At 39.2% G+C, this 19,669-nt stretch overlaps 1 protein-coding gene across 1 annotated transcript in view; it reads right to left on the bottom strand.

Moving 5' to 3' along the window:
• Pir (pirin) overlaps nucleotides 1–19,669 on the bottom strand; it is a 106,045-nt gene that overhangs the window by 34,275 nt on the left and 52,101 nt on the right. The window contains 1 exon segment of the mRNA XM_055615780.1: nucleotides 6,405–6,489. Coding sequence (XP_055471755.1) covers nucleotides 6,405–6,489 — 85 coding nt within the window.

Here is a 19,669-nt window from a genome sequence, read left to right as displayed (position 1 = left end):
ATTTGGGTGGTGTCTCTCTGCCTTTTAGTTAGCTTGGCTAAGGGTTTGTCGATCTTGTTGATTTTCTCAAAGAACCAGCTCTTGGTTTCTTTGATTCTTTGAATTGTTTTATTTGTTTCTAATTGATTGATTTCAGCCCTGAGTTTGATTATTTCCAGCCGTCTACTCCTTTTTGGTGTGTCTGCTTCTTCTTTTTGTAGGGTTTTTAAGTGGGCCATTAAGTTGCTTGAATGAGCTGTCTCGAATTTCTTCTTGAAGGCACTTAGTGCTATGAACTTTCCTCTTAGCACTGCTTTCATTGTGTCCCACAAGTTTGGTTATGTTGTGTCTTCATTTTCATTGAGTTCTAGAAAGGCTTTAATTTCTTTCTTTATTTCTTCCCTGACCCAGCTGTCATTTAGTAACAAGTTGTTCAGTTTCCATGTGTGTGTAGGCTTTTTGCTATTTCTGTTGTTGTTGAAGTCCAGCTTTATTCCATGGTGATCAGACAGGATACAAGGGATTATTTCAGTCTTCTTGTATCTGTTGAGGCTTGCTTTGTGACCAACTATATGGTCTATTTTGGAGAAGGTTCCATGAGGTGCTGAGAAGAAGGAATATTCTTTTGTGTTTGGGTGTAAAGTTCTGTAAATGTCTGTGAGGTCCATTTGATTCATGACCTCTGTCAGAGATATTGTTTCTTTGTTTAATTTCTGTTTTGTTGACCTGTCCTTTGTTGAGAGTGGGGTGTTGAAGTCTCCCACTATTAATGTGTGGGGATCTATATGTGGTTTAAATTTTATCAATGTTTCTTTTACAAATGTGGGTGCTCTTGTATTTGGGGCATAGATGTTCAGGATTGTGATGTCTTCCTGGTGGAATTTTGCCTTGATGAGTATGAAGTGTCCTTCCTCATTTCTTTTTATTAATTTTGGTTGAAAGTGTATTTTATCAGATATTAGAATGGCTACTCCTGCTTGTTTCTTGGGTCCATTTGCTTGGAAAGTCATCTTCCAACCTTTTACCCTCAGGTAATGTCTATCTTTGTGCCTTAGGTGTGTTTCTTGTATGCAACAGATTGCTGGGTTTTGTTTACGTATCCATTCTGTTAATCTGTGTCTTTGTACTGGAGAGTTAAGTCCATTGATGTTGAGAGAGATTAATGACCAGTGGCTGTTAGATCCTTTGATTTTGATGTTGGCTATGTTCATAGGGTTGTGTGCTTGGTTGCTTTGTATTTTGCTGTAGTAAGGTTAATTATTTCCTGTGTTTTCTTGACAGAAGCTAATTTTCTTGGGTTGTATTTTCCCTTCCAGTGTCTTCTGTAATGCTGGATTTGTGTGTAGGTATTGTTGAAATTTGGTTTTGTCATTGAATATCTTGTTTTCTCTGTCTATGAGGACTGAGAGTTTTGCAGGGTATAGTAGCCTGGGTTGACATCTGTGTTCTCTTAGGGTCTGCATGATATCTGTCCAGGCCCTTCTGGCTTTCATAGTTTCTGTTGAAAAGTCAGGTGTGATTCTAATGGGTTTGCCGTTATATGTTACTTGGCCTTTTTCCCTTGCAGCTTTTAGTATTTTTTCTTTGTTCTGTATACTTACTGTTTTGATTATTATGTGGCGGGAGGATTTTCTTTTCTGGTCAAATTTGTTGGGTGTTCTGTAGGCCTCATGTATCCTTACTGGCTTCTCCTTTAACTTGGGGAAATTTTCTTCGATGATTTTGTTGAAAATATTTTCTGGGCCTTGGAGAAGGGAGTCTTCTTTTTCCTCTATTCCTATTATTCTTAGATTTTGTCTTTTCATATTGTCTTGGATTTCTTGGACGGTTTATGTCAGGAATTTTTTGGATTTAACATTTTCTTTGACAGATACATCGATTTCTTCCATTGTATCTTCTACACCTGAGATTCTTTCTTTCATTTCTTGTATTCTGTTGGTTATGCTTACTTCTGTAGTTCCTGTTTTCTTCCCTAAATTCTTCCTCTCCATTATTTCCTCCATTTGTGTTTTCTTTAATTTTTCTAGTTCTATCTTCAGGTCTTGAGTTGTTTTGTTTACTTCCTTCACCTGTCTGCTTGTATTTTCCTCTTTTTCTTTTAGTTCCTTCATCTCTGTCTCTTTTATTTCTTTCAGTGATTTAATTATTTCTTCTCTGAAGGCCACAAGCTGTTTGGCTGCATCTTCCCATATTTCTTCACGATGGCCCTAATCTGCTTGTCTTTATCTTCCTCCATTTCTTTACGGATAGCCATGATCTGTTTGGTTTTATCCTCCTCTAATTCTTTACGTATTTTATCTGTTTCCTCTATTATCCTCTTCATCACCATAGTTGTAAGGTCATCTTCTTGATTTTCTATTATGCTGCATTGTTCAGGGCTGTTCGCCCCTGGATGGCTGGGTTCTGGAGATGCCGTATTGCTCTCTTTTGTTGGTTGAGCCTTTACACTGACCTCTACCCATTGGGCTGATTTAGGTATTGGCTGTTAGTTTCTGTGCTTCCTGGAGTCCTGAGGTAGGGAGTATCCCCTTGGCAGGAAGATGATTTTTCCTGAAGGAGTCCTTCTCTGCTTTTTGGTTATGGTCACTGTATGGCCAGTGTTTCTCAGGAGTTGCCACTGCTCACCTCAGGTTTATAGCTCTGAGTAGTAGCTGTGGTCTATGTTAGGCAGGGGGGGATCTCCTCTTACCCATAGAATTTCTCAAGACAGCTGCCCCACTGCTGGGTTTCTTGTTATAAATTTAGTGTGCTGCTGCTCACTAAATTTCCATGTACAGTCCTCTTGAAGAAACTGCTGATTCCCTAGCTGTGGGGTTTTCTCCCAACAGGGAAACTCAGTCTGTTATCCTGGGGCGCACAGTTCTGTCCAGGAAAGTGGGAGGTGCACTCAGCAAGTCTCTGTGCCAGAGGCTGATTGCTCCGCTCTGGACCTGGAGAATGTGCACCTAGGTTGAGTTGGCGCCTGGGGGCACTGCTCTGGTCTGGAGGCTGGGTGCCTCACTCTGGACCAGAAGCTGTGTGTCTCTGTCTGGAATGGCGGCTGCAGGCACTCCTCTGGTCCAGACACTGTGGGTGCAGCCCTCCTGAAGGACCAGGGATTCCCGCAGTTTTGACAGTCTAGTTAGGGTTAACTGGTTGATCCTTGGCATAGTATCTGAGGGCTGCTGTTATGGCTCTCTGGCTTTTGTAGGTCCGAGGATGCAGCTGTGTGTCCCAGTGCCCTAGGGGAACTCAATAATGGCGGCAGAGCACAGCGCTCCTGCCTGTACTAGAGTCTGCGTGAGTCCAGGAAGTGTTCTGGTGCTGGGTGTCCCAAGCGTTAGAGCTGCTGACCCCCTCCGCTGGGGGTTTCCTCCTGCCAGAGACACGCAGTCTGGTGCCCTGGTGCCCTGGTGCCCACAGTTCTATCTGAGGCGGTGAATCAGGCGCGCAGGCAGGGCTCCGTGCAGGCACCTGTGTCCTGGTTCTGGGTCCGGGCTGGCTCTTGGGGCACCCGCGGAACCCGAGTCTTTTCCAGGGGATGTCTGGGTAACCTGAGGTCCGTCCCTATCGTTTCCTGCTCCGTGGGGTTATCTCTCGACTGGGAAATCCAGGCTATGGTGTTGTGGGCCCACAGTTCAGTCTGGGACAGTGACCAGATCATGCTGGGGTGTAGCTCTGGGCTGGTGACCAAGCGCCTGGCGGAATCGGGATCTCTTCCGCGGTTTAGCTGGGTGAGTTAAAGCTGATTGAATCCCTCACCGTGGGGTATCCTCTCACCTGTGAAACACAATCACTTGTGTTTTATGGCCGTGAGTTCTGATTGCTGGTCACTGTGCCAATCCTGCTGTGCTGCTCCTCAGAATGAGAGTTCTCCCAGCACCGCCATCTTGCCCCACCCCCTTATTTTTCTTTTTAGTTACAATTTGTTAACTCTGTGTCCCAGCTGTATCCCGCTCCCTCATTCCCTCCCCCTCCCCAACTCCCTCCCTGGTCTCCTCCCTGCCCCTTTCCAAATCCACTGATAGGGGAGGACCTCCTCCCCTTTCATTTGACCCTGTTTTATCAGGTATCTTCAAGGCTGGCTGCAAAGTCCTCCTCTGTGGCCTAACAGGACTGCTCCTCCCCTGGGGGGGGAGGTCAAAGAGCCTGCCCTTGAGATCCTGTTAGAAAAGTCCGTGTTCCCCTTACTTTGGAAAACTACTTGGTTACTGAGCTACCACGGTCCACATCCAAGCAGAAGTTCTATGTTATATCCATAGATGGTCCTTGTTTGAGTGTCAGTCTCAGAAAAGACCCTGTGCCCGGATATATTTGGTACTTGTAGAGCTCCTATCCTTTCCATATCATACTAACTCCCCTTCTTTCATATGATTCCCTGCACTCTGCCATGGTTTGGTTATGAGGGGAACAGCCTAGAACTCATTGGCACAGGAGACAACTTCCTGAACAGAACACCAAGAGCACAAGCTCTAAGAGCAACAATCAATAAATGGGACCTCATGAAACTGAAAAGCTTCTGTAAAGCAAAAGACACAGTCATCAAAACAAAACGACTGCCTACAGATTGGGAAAGAATCTTCACCAACCCTTTATCTGACAGAGGGCTAATATCCAGTATATATAAAGAACTAAAGAAGCAGAAAAGCAACAAACCAAGTAATCCACTTAAAAAATGGGGAACAGAGCTAAACAGAGAATTCTCGAAAGAGGAACATCAAATGGCAGAGAAACACTTAAAGAAATGCTCAACCTCATTAGTCATTAGGGAAATGCAAATCAAAACAACCCTGATATTTCACCTTACACCCATCAGAATGGCCAAGATGAAAAACTCAAGTGACAACACATGCTGGAGAGGTTGTGGAGAAAAAGGAACCCTCCTCCATTGCTGGTGGGAATGTAAACTGGTACAACCACTTTGGAAGTCAATCTGGCGCTTTCTCAGACAATTAGGAGTAGTGCTACCTCAAGACCCAGCTATACCACTCCTAGGTATATACCCAAAATTTGCTCAAGTACACAACAAGGACATTTGTTCAACCATGTTTGTAGCAGCTTTATTTGTAATAGCCAGAACTTGGAAACAACCCAGATGTCCATCAACAGAGGAATGGATTCAGAAATTGTGGTATTTTTACACAATGGAATACTACTCAGCAATCAAAAGGGAGGAAATCATGAAATTTGATGGCAAATGGTGGGATCTAGAAAAGATCATTCTGAGTGAAGTATCCCAGAAGGAGAAAGACAAACTTGGTATATACTCGCTTATATAGACCTCCAAGATATGATAAACATAATGAAATCCACACACCTAAAGAAGATAATCAAGTAAGTGGACATGGGTGAAGATGATCAATCCTCATTTAGAAAGACAAATGGGATGTGCATTGAATGTATGACAGGAGTCTACCGCAAAAGGCATCTGAAAGACTCTACTAGCAGTGTTTCAAAGCAAAGTCCCCTTTTCTATGTAACATAGTTTCATGTCCTGTGAATCAGTACATGGACATCCTGAAGGAGGAAGGACATTGTTCTACCTACTAGAGTAGTATACTATAGGTTATCTGAATATAGTTTGTTATTGAGTTATCTACACGATACAGAAAAGTTAGAAAAAAAATTTCACTGTGGAAAATTCCACACACCATAACAGTTTTCTTTATTAACACTCCAATCTATGTTTTAAAGTACTCAGAAGCTGAGGTGCTGTGTAGAAAGACAGAAAATAAACAGAGGGGTTATGGAGAGCAAAATGTTGATACTATCCGTCAGTTAACAAAGAGGCCCTGAAGATCAGAAAGTATACATTTCTCAAAAAAAATGTATACTTTCCTAGAAATGCAAATTTATGTCCTTTATGATGAATGATAGCAATATTGTCGGCAAGAAATAAGAGATTACTTTGCAAGAGGTGCTGAAAATCACCATGCAAAAAAGGGACCCTACTTATTCTTATTTTAGCCAAGAGCTAATGGGAAAAATGTGTGGCCCATGCAAAAGAAATCTGGTACTGTCAGAAATTGGACAAATTGGATTCTTTGTAAATGATGCATCATCAAGGCTCAATTCCTGATATCAACTGTCTTCCAAATCACCACTGCATGAAATATCTGCTTTCTGCAAGATTAGCACAACCAAACGGAAACGTGCATATAGACATATATGCATATAAACGTGAATATAGACAGCTAGTATCATTGAAACTGCAAACAAATAAGTACTTTTAAATATCTGATTAATCAGCAGACTGGAAACTTGTCAAACTTTTGGATTTGCCACCTATTCTATGGAAGCATGCCCAGACAGCCTTTGCTAATATAAACATAATAAAAGTTCCTAGAATATAATGCAGATATTGAGAATTTGCATTCTGAAGCTGCTTGGGCTTTGATTTCATTGTTTTTCCTCACATGGCTACCACATTCCAGAACCCGTCATACCCTTAGGAATAAGCTGGGAATGCTTTGCTCCTTGGTTCAACCTGAAGTCCACATATAAAGTTGGAGTGTGAGTATAAACCTTAGTCTGAAAAGAAAAAGGAAACCATCAACAGTATTCTAAGAATTAGTGTCTTTTACAAAATATTTAGCTGACTAGGCCTGTGGGATCTGGACCAAATGTACTTATTTACACTTCCTCCTACATTTACAGTATGATCAGCAAGTTAATTTTATTATGGTATTTATCTCCCTATAGTTTCAAGGGCCTGACATTAGGATTTTTATTGACCCATAACTGCTCAAACTTTTTTTTTTTTTTTGCCACTTTTAGCCTTACAGTTGATATGGAAGGGCATCTACTACCCAATTGCATGTTTATTCCACAGGGCTTGATAAAGCCATTTCTACTTTGAAGTTCAAGGAAGGGACTTGCATATTATTTTTCCTCATTTGCTCCTTTTGTGGGAGATTTGTGTGTGTGTGTGGGGGGGGGTGCTGGTCGGCCACTGCTGCTTTTATAAATAAATGCTCAACCCCGAAATATGACAATCTTCTCCAGGTTTTCCAGCATAAACAGTGGTTTTGATTTCATGTGGTAATTCCACATGATATCATTCTGAATTGTATGCACAGATGAAAATCTAAGGGATTAACATTTGATATAAACTTTAAGATGTTTCATTGCTTGCACAAAGTTCCTTTGACTATTCAATTTTTTTTTTTTTTACTTTAAAATGCACATGAAAATGAAAGAAAGAACATATAATGTCGAGCTTGGCAAAAATGTGGAGTGACTGGTAGGGTTCATGCACTGCTGCTGGAACTGCAATTGAGTGCAAACACTTAGAATAAATGTTGTTGACATGTAATCTGTATGAATACATAAGTAACTTTTGACCTAACAATCTGACTTGTGAGAGTATTCCAAGGAGCATTGTTCACCAGAAGACATGTAGGGGAATCTTAACAGCCCTAACCTGGAAATAGCAACATCAGGACTATTTCCCACAAACATGTAACAATAGAATAGATAAATGGATTCTAACACAATTTAACAGTGGACTAGTAAGGATAAAAAATAAACCCAACTATACAACAACTCAGAGGCATGGTGGAAACATAAAATTAAGCAAATGAAGGCAGAGTCCATAACTACAAAGTCCAGAGTAAGGTAAAATTAGCATAGGATGTCAGATGTTAGAAAAAGTAGTTGAGAAGGTTAACTGGAAACCTATAAAGAAGGAGCTCCAAAAAAGAAGAAAAAACAGCAAGAAGATCCCAGGAGAATTGTAATGTTCTGCTGTTTGGTCTGCCCACTTACTTCAGGATATGTTTACTTGGTGAAAATTCTCCAAGCTGTATTCTTGGCTTATGTACTTTCCTCTATATAAATTGCATGTTCATAAAAACATGCCTTTGTAAATAGCATAAAGGAAGAATCTGGAGTCCAGAATTATTATTACTTTTCACAAGGACATGATTTTGGAGAGATAGTAATGGAAACTGAATGTGGACATTTTTTCTTTTTTCAACACTGAATATCCAGGACCAATCCACAGTGTGTCTCATATAGCAGGTGTTAAATAGACATTGAAAAATGTTTCACAATAGAAAATCCCAAGTGTAATCACACATTCATTGACACTACACGTAAGATATTTATTAATATGTAGCCACCTTCCTGTCTTCATGACAAGTGAATTTAGTATGGTCAAAGAATATGTCATTGCATTAAATTAGAATTACGAATCATGAAGACAAACAAAAGATTTTTTTTTTCTCTCCTATGAATGTCTCCTATAGGAGTCTTAGGATTTTGGATGCTCTGGTTTTACATGGTGTGGAAAGCTAAGCTGCAGTCATTCAGCATTAAAGACTGGAATCCCCCCCCCCATACATACCTAAATGAAACCAGAAAGCCCCGTGACATCAGGAGCAACTTGAAGCTAAAGATTTACAACCAATCTGAACAGTTTGAAGTATACATAAAACAAGTGCAGCACATGAAGGACATGAGATCCGGTTGTCTAGGATCATTAGGTGTTTAAAGCACCATCTGGAAAGAGACTTTTCAGCCAAAGAAGACTCTAAACTTTCCTCTTAAAAGATCAAGGGTGAACTTCACATAATATCAGATGACCCCTCTGCTCAGGCGGTTACCTACCTCTTTCAAAAACTCCTAGTTTGGCTTTGGCTTAAGTGTATCTTTCCCAACTTCTGTTGCAAGAACAGAACATACACAACATACAGCAAAGAGATTTAACCACAAAGAGATGCTTGGCTTACTTTTCACTAGCATCCTGCCAGAATGTGGACATCTTGAGTTGCAAAGCAGGAGTTTTGTTTAGTGTCGCTTTGTCTTTCCTGATCATTAGCAAAACACTCATCTTCTTATCAAAGGATGTTGTGGGGAGGCTTGACTGGAGCTTATGTCTACTTGGGGCTTGAAGTTCTCCATACTGTAACTTTTAAATTTCCCTTTTGATTTCTGAAACGAGGGCGGGAGAAAAGAGAGAATGTGGCCTGGATGAGGAACGGCAACTAGAGGTGTGGGCAGTTAGTGGAGAGCCATCAGCTAACTTGCTTTATCCTCACCCTCAAGTTTATTCTTTAACTTTGCCCTCTTGGCTGTCTCATTTTCTTTCTTTCTTCCTGCCTCTAGCACTGCAACATAATTCATTGTATAAAAAAATGCCATTAATTTACCTCTCTAAGATGCAACTACACAGACACTTGCAAATATGTATATATACACACACATTTTGTGCTCATTATATGGAGTCATTTGGAAAATTTGAATAGGAGCCAAGGAGAAGTTTACAAAGCCACCCTACCGCAGTGAGAAAAGGACTAAGTAAAAATTTCTTATTCAGTTTAAAGGTGCTTTTGGCAAGTCTAAAATATATTTTCCATTCTAAAATCCTTTGGTATTGAAAATTGTACCAATGGTATCAATATACCACATTGCTAACAATCAATCACTCACTCACCCAACCCTAAATGTCTACTTTAATTCTTGATTCCATAAATGTATGTAAGTGCACATATGTATCCATAACATAGGTTTTATTATTTTGTTGTTGTTTCTTGGGCTTTCTTATTGTTTTTGTTTTTGGAAAGCAAGTTGTTGTTGTTTTACACCATCTCATCTCTCTAGGAACTCAATTGAAATATCAGACGTAAGTTGTGTTTATTCAACTCTAACACAATAATGCCAATCTCAAATGTACTTTGAGAAAATTGGGACTTTCATTCTTTCTTTCTCTCCTCTTTAATTAAACCTAAACAATTAATTTGCTGTGTGTCTTTAGCAGAATTAAGATAAACTAGTCAGTGATAAACTGAAATTTAAAAATTCCTCAACAAACTTCAGCATGGATACAGTGAATGGATTCCAGCAATGAAATTGTCTTCTCTCACTTCATTTTTTGTTTGTTTTGGTTTGCTTTGCTTTCAATTGTCAGTGCCCACTAAGGTACAGAAATCCAAAGTTATTTTCCTTCCTCCTCCTTTCTTTCCATGTCATAATGTTGGTTGAAAATGTTTGCAAAATGCTTTTAAGTGTTTAGCCTTGTATCACTTAAATTTTTATTGTTTTCAAGAGTCATACAAAGAAGCTTCTAGAACATAAGTAATATATCATAAGTTAAGGGTAAAATTTCCTAACCTACAACAGGGGTACTGTCAGTTCAGCATGTGTGTTTGTGTGTGAGGGGGGTGGAGCTGTTTCTCTTTTTCTGTAAACATGTGAGAACTAAAGCCCTAATGAGTCTCAGGCAATGCTCCTAGAATGATCCCTAAACAAACAAGACAAAACAAAGCCTATTAAACCACTTCCTTTCAAAACCCAACTACCTTCGTTTTCCATCCTTCAAAGACTTCCCACTTACTCTGCCTTTTGGTATCATACCCTTGTCAGTCTGGCTTCCTTCCTCTACTTTTATTTATAAATCTGATTTTAATTAGGAGATGGAAATTACTCCCATATGGAAGCCATGTGCTTAAAAGCTTTTTCCCAAGACAGGGAGAGCACTACATTTCTCTCTGTGAGTGTGGTAGCATACGTTAATTCCATTTTACCAGCATTCCTTCTAAAGATGATGGCTGTCTGCTTATTCCTGAGTGTTGCTCCTTCTCCCACTATGCTGTGCATCACTGAAAACAAGTGTCAGAGACCTAGTGTCACCGGAGAAAGCTATAAAAATGTGCTCGCATTTCTTTCAGGGAGCTATTTTTGAGTTTTTTTTTTTTTAAATAGCATCAAACTTACCAATCTGAGTATAATAACTCAAGACAGTGAATTATTCTAAGTAGCTACATGAGGGTATAGCATTCCCCAGTACTTTGTAAGAGAAGCAAGCAGAGTTGTTACTGTTCTAGCCTCTCATTATCCTATTGGGCCACCCTCCTAGTGTTGCCCATTGTGTTTTATGGGTATGTGTGTATTTGTGTGTGTATGTGTGTATGCACATGTGCACACATGCCATTACATAAATTATGATGAACGTTATTTTAAACTTCTAACCACATTTCTGGCTGTTTCCCTTACGGTGAAATTATGGTTCTCCAGGTCTAGACACCACAGCCAAAAGCAAATTGGTTAACATAATTATTTGGTTAGACATCAGTGTTTTGCCTTTTTGCTGAAAATATACACTCTTAGTCAGTGTCCTCTTTTGGTTTGATAATTTTGTTACACTTCAGAGCAGTTTTGAAACTCTATACTTTTTCTGTCTAATCTTCTGTGAGAAGGTTATCTATTCTAACAAATTCCCTATATGGACGTTTATATTTTTCTCTCATTGTAAGCATAAGGGAGAAGAGTTAATTGCTAAAGATGAAAAACATAAAAACAAAATAATCTGCCTGAAAACTTTTGAAAAGTGTGTGTGTGTGTGTGTCTGTATGTCAGTGAAGGTAACTTAGAAAGAAAAGCTTAAAGACAATGTCTCTATAGCACAAGTATTTGTTTATTTAATGGGGCATTGCACCATTTTGTTCATTTCTTAGAATAAATGGCTTACGTTGAACTAAATCATCTTTTGTCAAGTCACTTGGCAAGTACCTGTAAAAACAGTGTCCATCTCATTAAAACAATGATCATCTTATTTTTTTACTTGATTTAAAAAAATTGGCATTGCCATATTTTTTAAATTTGACAATTAGTTTGGATAACATTATCAATTTAACAAAGAATATTAAAATCATTAATATAAGGAGGATAATTAATATACTAAACATATACTTTCTATATATGTGTACATACATATATTTTTTTTTTTCATCAGCTGAGTACCAGGCACTAAATAGGGGCTTTATTGTGCATGAGTTTGGTCGCTTGTACTTTTCTTTAAAAAAAAAAAAAAAACTTTTTGTGATTATTTTTTTATTTTACTTTTGAGTATTTCTTTGTCTCCACATACATAATATGCACCTCTGGTGTGCTTAGTGCCTACAAAAGCTGAAGAGAGCAATGGATCCCCTGGAACCGGAATTAGAGATGATTGTCAACTGCCATGTGCGCGCTGGAAATAAAACCTGGGTCCTCTGCAAGAACAGCCATTGCTCTTAACTGCTGAGCTATCTTTCCAGCTCCATAGCTCCCTTTTGGGGAAACTGTGTACTTATTAACATATGGCTTTTTCTAGTTAACCTATTAATTCCTTCCTTCCAAAAATACTGATTGAGGTCCTATAACATTCCCTCTCCTTCTTTCACCTCTCTCTTCTTTCATTGGTGCTAATTCTAAAATTCAGGCAAGATATCTGGTATGGGGCTATATCTCAGCTGACAATCTGCAATAACATTTTATGATTATTAAGTTTCTACATATACTTGGCTCAATCTTGGATAGGCTCTATTTCTGCTGGCAACATGGGGACGTCTCAGTGAGGAAACCCAGGCGTGTGCCAACTAACTCAGGAGCTCCCACTAACAGCTCATTTAGAATACTAGAGTCCTAGAGTCATCTAGTACATCTCTCTTATGGCTGTCCAGGCTCCCCAGTTTCCTCTCAACCATCTTATTTCCCTGCCTCCACATGGAGATCCATACTTTCCAAGGCTTGAGGAAATGAAAAGTAGATTTTCCACCTTTTCTTTTAAACAAACTCCCAGTCATTGTTTAGTATAGAGCAATGATCTTTAACAAAATGATGCCTTCTGCTTCCACTCCAAAGCACTGTGATTTCTGAATTCTTGATTGGTTATGTTGAATAGTTTTGGATAGGGAGCAAGAGAGATTAGTGTCCATCCTCACTGCCAAAATACTGTGGGAAGGACTAAAACGCTGTCATCATATTTTTTGCATATATATGAAGAGAAGACTAGGAATGTGCCAATGTGTCTGGTTAGGGTAGGAGTTGGGGAGGGCCAAAATGCAGTTTAACCTCTATCAACAATAAAGGATTGTAGACAGGCTTGAGCATCGAGCTTCTTAACTGTCTGAGAATTTTAGACACAAATTTGAGAATTATGCTTTGGTGTGATCTCCATACTATTGTCTTCCTAACAGCCCTTTAATTAATAGTAACACTCTTTTTCCTTTCTTCAATTTTTTATTTATGGGAGAGGGAGTGAGGCGAGGAGGCCTAAAGGGGATGAGAATGAAGATGCTGATGAAACTCAGACCTGAAAATTAACCAGGAACAGGTTGATGGTGAAACAGGAGTTTGATTTCTTCACTCTTTGAGTCAACATCCATCCCCCAAAGATGCAGATGTCCCACTGTTTTGGAAATTTAATTCCAGACAAAAAAAAAGGCTCCATCTTCTGAAAAATAATCCATAGCACAATAAAAGTAACAGTATAATGAAACCACAAATGGCCCCTATATTTGCTAAAGGAGCCTTCCTATTCTTTGTCTCTAGTCCAGAGGCAATAAGTTCCAAAATTGAGTCAGCAAGTCTATTAGCCAATCCTAAAATACTCCTTATGGGGCATTATGATATTTTAAATCTGTATTAGCTTCATTTGGTATTTACGAAAATATTTTAAGACTGCTTACAAGACACTGTATCAAGATCTAACATGAGAAACTATTTGGCAAAAATAAGATTTTATTATTCTCTGGGAACTATTACCTTTTTGTAGATAAGATCCCTCATTGACTGATAAAGAGAAAATGCATTGTGTTGCAAGCCTTCTTCTCTGTGATTGTTTGCAGGACATTCAGACATAGACAAATAGAAGTGGATGCATGTACAGCAATCTACTGAAAGGTACCATTTTTGTATAGGAGAAGAAATATGTTAAGTTTTAAGCTTTGTTCCATGAAAATTAGTTAAAAGTAGAGTCATACTCCACAAATTCATACACAACAGTTGAATGATGTAACAGGAAAAGTAATGTTTACACAAAAAATGAGGCAAAATACAAGAACTTTGATTTGGGATCAGAGTCCGTTTTTGCAATGAGCTGTGTGATCTTGGAGAACACTTTATTCCTGGCTGGATTACAGCTTTGTCATCCACAGAGTAATGAAGTTTGAGAACTGACTTCAGGAGTTTATTTCTGCATGGCATTTGGATTCAAATGAAGAAGTCAGAAGAAAATGGAAGGATAGGACTTGGGCGGCTTTGAGAAGCATCAAACTGGACTTTTAGGCTTGCTGCCATGAGAAGTTCATTCAAATTCTCTAACACTCTATTACAACAACTGGGAAACTGAATGAATGGAAATGTTCCTACAGCTGTAATACAAACAGGGCCACAATGGCACCATGTACATTTTGTTAAAATGACCTCCCATGTTGTTTACTTCTCTACAGCAAGTTAAGACCATTAATTAGTTCAACACCCGCTGGTGCCAAACTCAAATTCTGAAATGTCAAATAGATTTAAAGCATAGTCAGCCCTCTGGAACTTACCTACTTTATGTGCTATGCAGCACAGCTATTCCCAGTATCTGCTAACTAAAGTGCACTCAACAACTGCTAGCCATAGCAAGAACAACCCTGTACCTGTAACTCTAAAAGCCCCAAACTGCCGTGGAACTTCAGATTCAGATGCTCTGCCTGACTGAGGAGTTACTAAGTCACTTAGCCACTTACCACCTAAGTCCTCTTCCAGCTTTTCATCCCTCACACAGGAAGTCTCTTGTTCTATCTCCCTTCTGAGTGGCAGACTCACGCTATTGCCCCTGGAAGATTTTCAGCTGGGAGGGGATTCCCTCTTCATGCAACCTTGCCCAAGTACTGCCCAGACAGATTCTGTGTTGCTGCTTTCCATGAAGACACCTCTCTTCCTTGATTATTCACTAGATCCCCAATCTTACGACACCAACCCATCAAAATAAAATAAGTATTTCAATAGCTTCCAAAAATAGAGTGGAAAAGTTCTGTTATTTAACATCTCACAGAAACTGAAAACACTTACCAAATATGCTGAACACTTCTGGAAGAGGTCAGTATTTATTTGTTGAGGTAGGGAGCTGCTCATGAATTCTCAGGCAAGTACGAAGTGGCTGTCTACTTATCACAGATCCAAATAGGTCAAGATTTTTTCTAGGTGCCCTTCACATTCATTTCTCTTCTTAGGTTATCTTTAATGTTTCCACAGCAGCTAACGTGCACTTAGCTGAAAATCTGATTGGTATTGGGGCATGCTAAATAGGTAAGGACCCAGCATAAGTTCATGGTCAGCCTCTCAAACAAGGCCATATTGTTAGAATTCTCATTCTGTTACCAACTACATAAGTATCCCTGGGCAGGTTGTGTCATATGGACAGAATATGTTTGAACACATGATGTGTCTCCTCTGGGTCTCCCACCTTCAGTAGTTCAGGGACCTTGGTTGCTGTCAGTAGTATTGCCATCCACTCCTTCATCCTCTCCTGACTGACCACTAAGTTCAGATAACCTCAATGCCCTTGCCGTGGTAGAAGCCACAGCAGCTCCTTGACCTGACTAACCTACTAAGGTTCTGGATGCTTTCACACCAAGACTTACGAAAAGAGCTAAACCACATGATGAAGTTTGTGGTCTCTTCAGAACCTACCTGAAGGCATTAAGACAAACAGACCAGAAAAGCAGAGAGTCCTTATCCCCCAACAGGCCAAACATTGACCAAGAAAGGTTGGAAGGTATGAGATAGCAGTTAATTATTTTTGTTGTCACTCTTTTAGAATGTTCTGAGACACTCTTTTTAAATAGATGTTTTATATAGCTATCTCTGTCTCACTTCCTTGTTTCTTTACTAATACTGCCCTGGAATTATGTTCTAGGTTACTAGGTTTGTTTTGTTTGTCAATTTGACAGAAAGTAGAGTCATTTAAGAAGATGGTCCTTACTAGAGAAGATGTCTACATTAAATAGGGCTTTAAGTAAGTCTGTGGAGAATTTTCTTAATTAATGATTGGTGTGGGAAGGTCCAGCTCACTGTGGACAGTGCCACCCTTGGGCAGGTAGTCCTGAAAGATATAAGAAAGCTAGCTGAAGCCAAGTGTGGTGGCACATGCGTTTAATCTCAACAACTTGGTAGACAGACAGGTAGATCTCTCAGTTCGAGGACAGCCTACAAACTGAGTTCCAGAACAGCCATGCGATGTAGAGAAAACCTGTCTCAAAAAACAAAACAAAACAAAACAAAACAAAGCAAAACAAAAAACAAACAAACAACAACAAAAAAAAAAAACAAGGAAAGAACAAAAGAAAAGTAGCTGAATGTAAGCCAGAAGAACAAGCCAGTAAGCAGTGTAGCAGTGGTCCTTCATTGCCTCTGCTTTAGTTACTGCCTTCACGTGCTTTCTTTGAGTTCATGGCCTGACTCCCCTTTGTGATGGAGTGTGATCAGGATACATGAGCTGAAGTAAACCCTTTATTCTCCAACCTGGCTTCATTCATGATGTTTTGTCACAGAAACAGAAAGAAAACTAGGACAAAGTGCTTGTAAGATCACTTATGTCTCCATTTTCCAAAAAACATAAGTTAAATCAAGATCAAAAGAGTTGATAATATATTTAGAACACCACCATCTAATACATTGCAACTTAGCCACTTATGTCTATTGAACACATGAAATGTAGCAGACTGTACTGAGTTCTAAAATGTTCAGATCCTTTGAGTTTATGATGGTATTTCTAATAAAAATGTCTCAAGTAAAGAGTTGCAACTCAAACAAATGATTTATTACTGTAGTGATTGTAACATTGCTTATGATAAGAAATATTTACATGTGGTTTTTTAAAGTACCAAAAAGAAGTTAAAAAAACCAAGAATATGTATGTAAAATATATTACTCAAATATTAAATTTGACATGACATTTTAAAAGTGGAGAGGTGGCTTATATTTACCATTCTTCAAGTCTTTTTCTCTTTAAAAGTTTTTTCATACAATATATTTTGATCATATCTCTTGCCTCCCCTAACTCCTCCCAGATCTTCCTCGACATCCATATCCACCCAACCTCATCATGTTTCTTATACATATATAAAAAATAAAAAACAAAAAACCCTATAAGACAGAAAATACAAAAAAAAAAAAAAAAAAAAACCTCCCACAAAAATATGGAATCATGCCTTTTGTGTTAGTTAACTACTTCTGGGCACTGAGCCTGCCAATTGATTGGAGTTAATAGATTTTCCCTTTCCCAGAAGCTATCAAATGCAAATAGCTTCTTGGTAAGGTTTCAAAACATTAGGAAAATTTTAAGTTGTAGGCTACCCACATTATGAGTTCTGATTTAGGCTTTTGTACTTCAAGAACCCATTAAGGTTGTTAGCCTTTTCATCTCACTTGCCAAGAAGTTCTAGAGGTTTGTTGCCAATAAAGTCTGTCATTGTATAATGCCTTGTGATAAGGGAATGTGGGAGCAGAAAGACAGACGAGAGGAAGGAAAGCCAATATTTAGTAAGGACACTCTGTGCTACTATATTCAAATAACGCAGGAGCTGTGTAATAGCATTTCCATTTGGAGGATGAATTAAAGGCTGGAAATCACTTAAAATATTTTTTTCTGGGTTACAAAGATACTAAAATGGCAGATATGAGGTCTAACCACATAGTCCACAATCTTCTGAGTCTGTCATACCATTGGCTGATTGACTTTGTAATTCTAATTATAGCTTTGATAATTTGGCAATCCAATTTTTAAGCTTCCCTAGAATCCTTCCAGCCACCCAACCAGGTGGTCACCTACACCAACCATGTAAAAATCAGGCATAAATCTCATTCTTTCTCTCTACCCCCTTTCTTTCCTCTTTCCCTCCTTGATTGTATAGAATTTAATTGGCCATAGATTACAGTCCACTAACACCAAGGTACATAATTCCCACCTATCTATGGGAACCTCTTGTCTTATATTAATGGGCTATGATCAATGAAGGGGAGGATAAAAAAAATCCCCCCAAAGTCTTAGACTTAAGCCATATACTTTTATCCACATTTGACTGGAAAAGGGGCTGATTTTTTTTAATCTCCTTGTGATTACTTTTGCAGTCTATGTCTTAGCTCATTCTAAACTTGGAAGGGGAAGAAAACATGTATCTTCTTTTGGTCCCATCAGATCTCTCTATTTGACATCTATCAACTTCCAGTCCTCTTTAATACAATTCTTTTACCTGGCTGACAAGGAATCTGTCAGCTAAAACTAATGCAAATATCCAGTGACATTCACCAGAAACTCTTGTTCAAACCTCCTTTTAGACTGATAAGTACCAGATGGCTTCAAATCAGTAGCTCAGCCAAGTTTTGTTAGTTAATCTAAGACATTCACAGTCTCCCATGATAGGAAGTGAGTACTGATTTCTGACAGACAGATGTGCCACTGCAAGGAAAGGAGGCTAATTGGGAGAAGAAGGCATCCAGGAATATGTAACTGGCAGAAAGCCCTTTGGTGAGGATGGAGGGAGACAGTGTATAAGGCCCCTAAAGTACTGGAGACGTAGCTTAGCTGATAGAGTGCTTGCCTAACAAGAACAAAATTCAAGCATAGCATAAAATCGGGTGCGGTGATGGATACTAGTAATCCAAACATGCAGAAAGTGGGGTGGAGTAGGATCAGGAGCATGGGGTGTTCCTTGTTTATATAGGGAATTCAAGTTCAGTAAAGAAGCTCTTGTCTCAAAAAGAAGGAAAGACGGAGGGACGGGGAGGAGAGGGAGAGGGAAGAAGACAACAAAACCAAAAAGGAAGAGCATGGTACCAAAAGGGTACAAAGGCACAGAAATGGTTGACTCTTTTTCCTCCTCCTTTCGCCACCCAATTCCTCCTCTTTCTTGTGGACCACTTATTTGTAATTAGAGAATTTGGAAGGAGATCAGGATGATGAAGCCAACATTCATGCCAGAGACTAAAGATGAGAAGAAAACTAACAAGACACAGGTGCTTGAAGGTTTTAGGGAAAAGATCCTTGCTGTGGACTTTAGATTGGCTTCCTTCAAAAAGAAATATTGAGAACTCTTGAGCTGCTATCTATAGTCAATCCAAGAAAAAAAAAATCTTATGACTTATCACAGTTTCCTTTCATAATGTTAATCCTGACTGTCTATGTGAAAAAGAGAAGAAGGTTTTTTTTTTAAACATTTCAAGAGAAAGGCAAATTAGCATTGTTCTCTTTTCCAATGATCCTGCCCATGTTAGACATTAATGAACTTAACATGTACTTCATGTGGAACAGCTGTATTTTCAACATGAAAGACTGTCAAACACATGAGAAAAAATGGCCAAGTAGTTTTCCATGAGAAAGACAATAAACTTGATTAATTTTCATTTTTAAGACAAATGTGTCCTCTGAACATCAGTTTAATGCTGTCTCACGCCATGGCATAGAAGCATCCTTAACGGTGCTGTCCCTGTTCCTTCTTGTGAGTGCTTGCATGTATGCATGTGTGTCTGCGTGTCTTCATGTGTGTTTGCTTCCAGCGCTGGGACAACGTAGATGCCTAAACCTGCAGGTATAGGCCAGAACTCAACACTGGATGTCTTCCTTAACTGCTTCTCACCTTATTCTGTGAGATGGAAGTCTCACTGAGACTAGGGCTCACTGATTCAGCTAGACCGGCTGGCCAGTAAATCTCCCTGTCTCCACCTTCTCTGTGTTGAGATTACAGGTGCATTTCTTTTGAAGATCCATTTTTACTGATGGAAGGTGTTGTATAAAACCCCTGGAGCTGGCTTTACAAGTGGTTGTGAGCTTCCCAACATGACAATAAGTGCTGAGCTGCCTCTCCAGCCCTATGCCCAGATCCTTTGCTTGTTTGTTTGTTTGGGGTGGCTCAAATTCAGGTCCTCACGCTTGCACAGCAAGCACTTTACCAATGGAACCATC

The sequence above is a fragment of the Psammomys obesus genome, unplaced genomic scaffold (genome assembly GCF_907164565.1).
Source record: "Psammomys obesus unplaced genomic scaffold, mPsaObe1.curated_primary_1811, whole genome shotgun sequence".
NCBI lineage: Eukaryota > Metazoa > Chordata > Mammalia > Rodentia > Muridae > Psammomys > Psammomys obesus.
The sequence above is the reverse complement of the archived record's forward strand: the minus strand, read 5'-3'. Positions and strand labels throughout refer to the sequence as shown.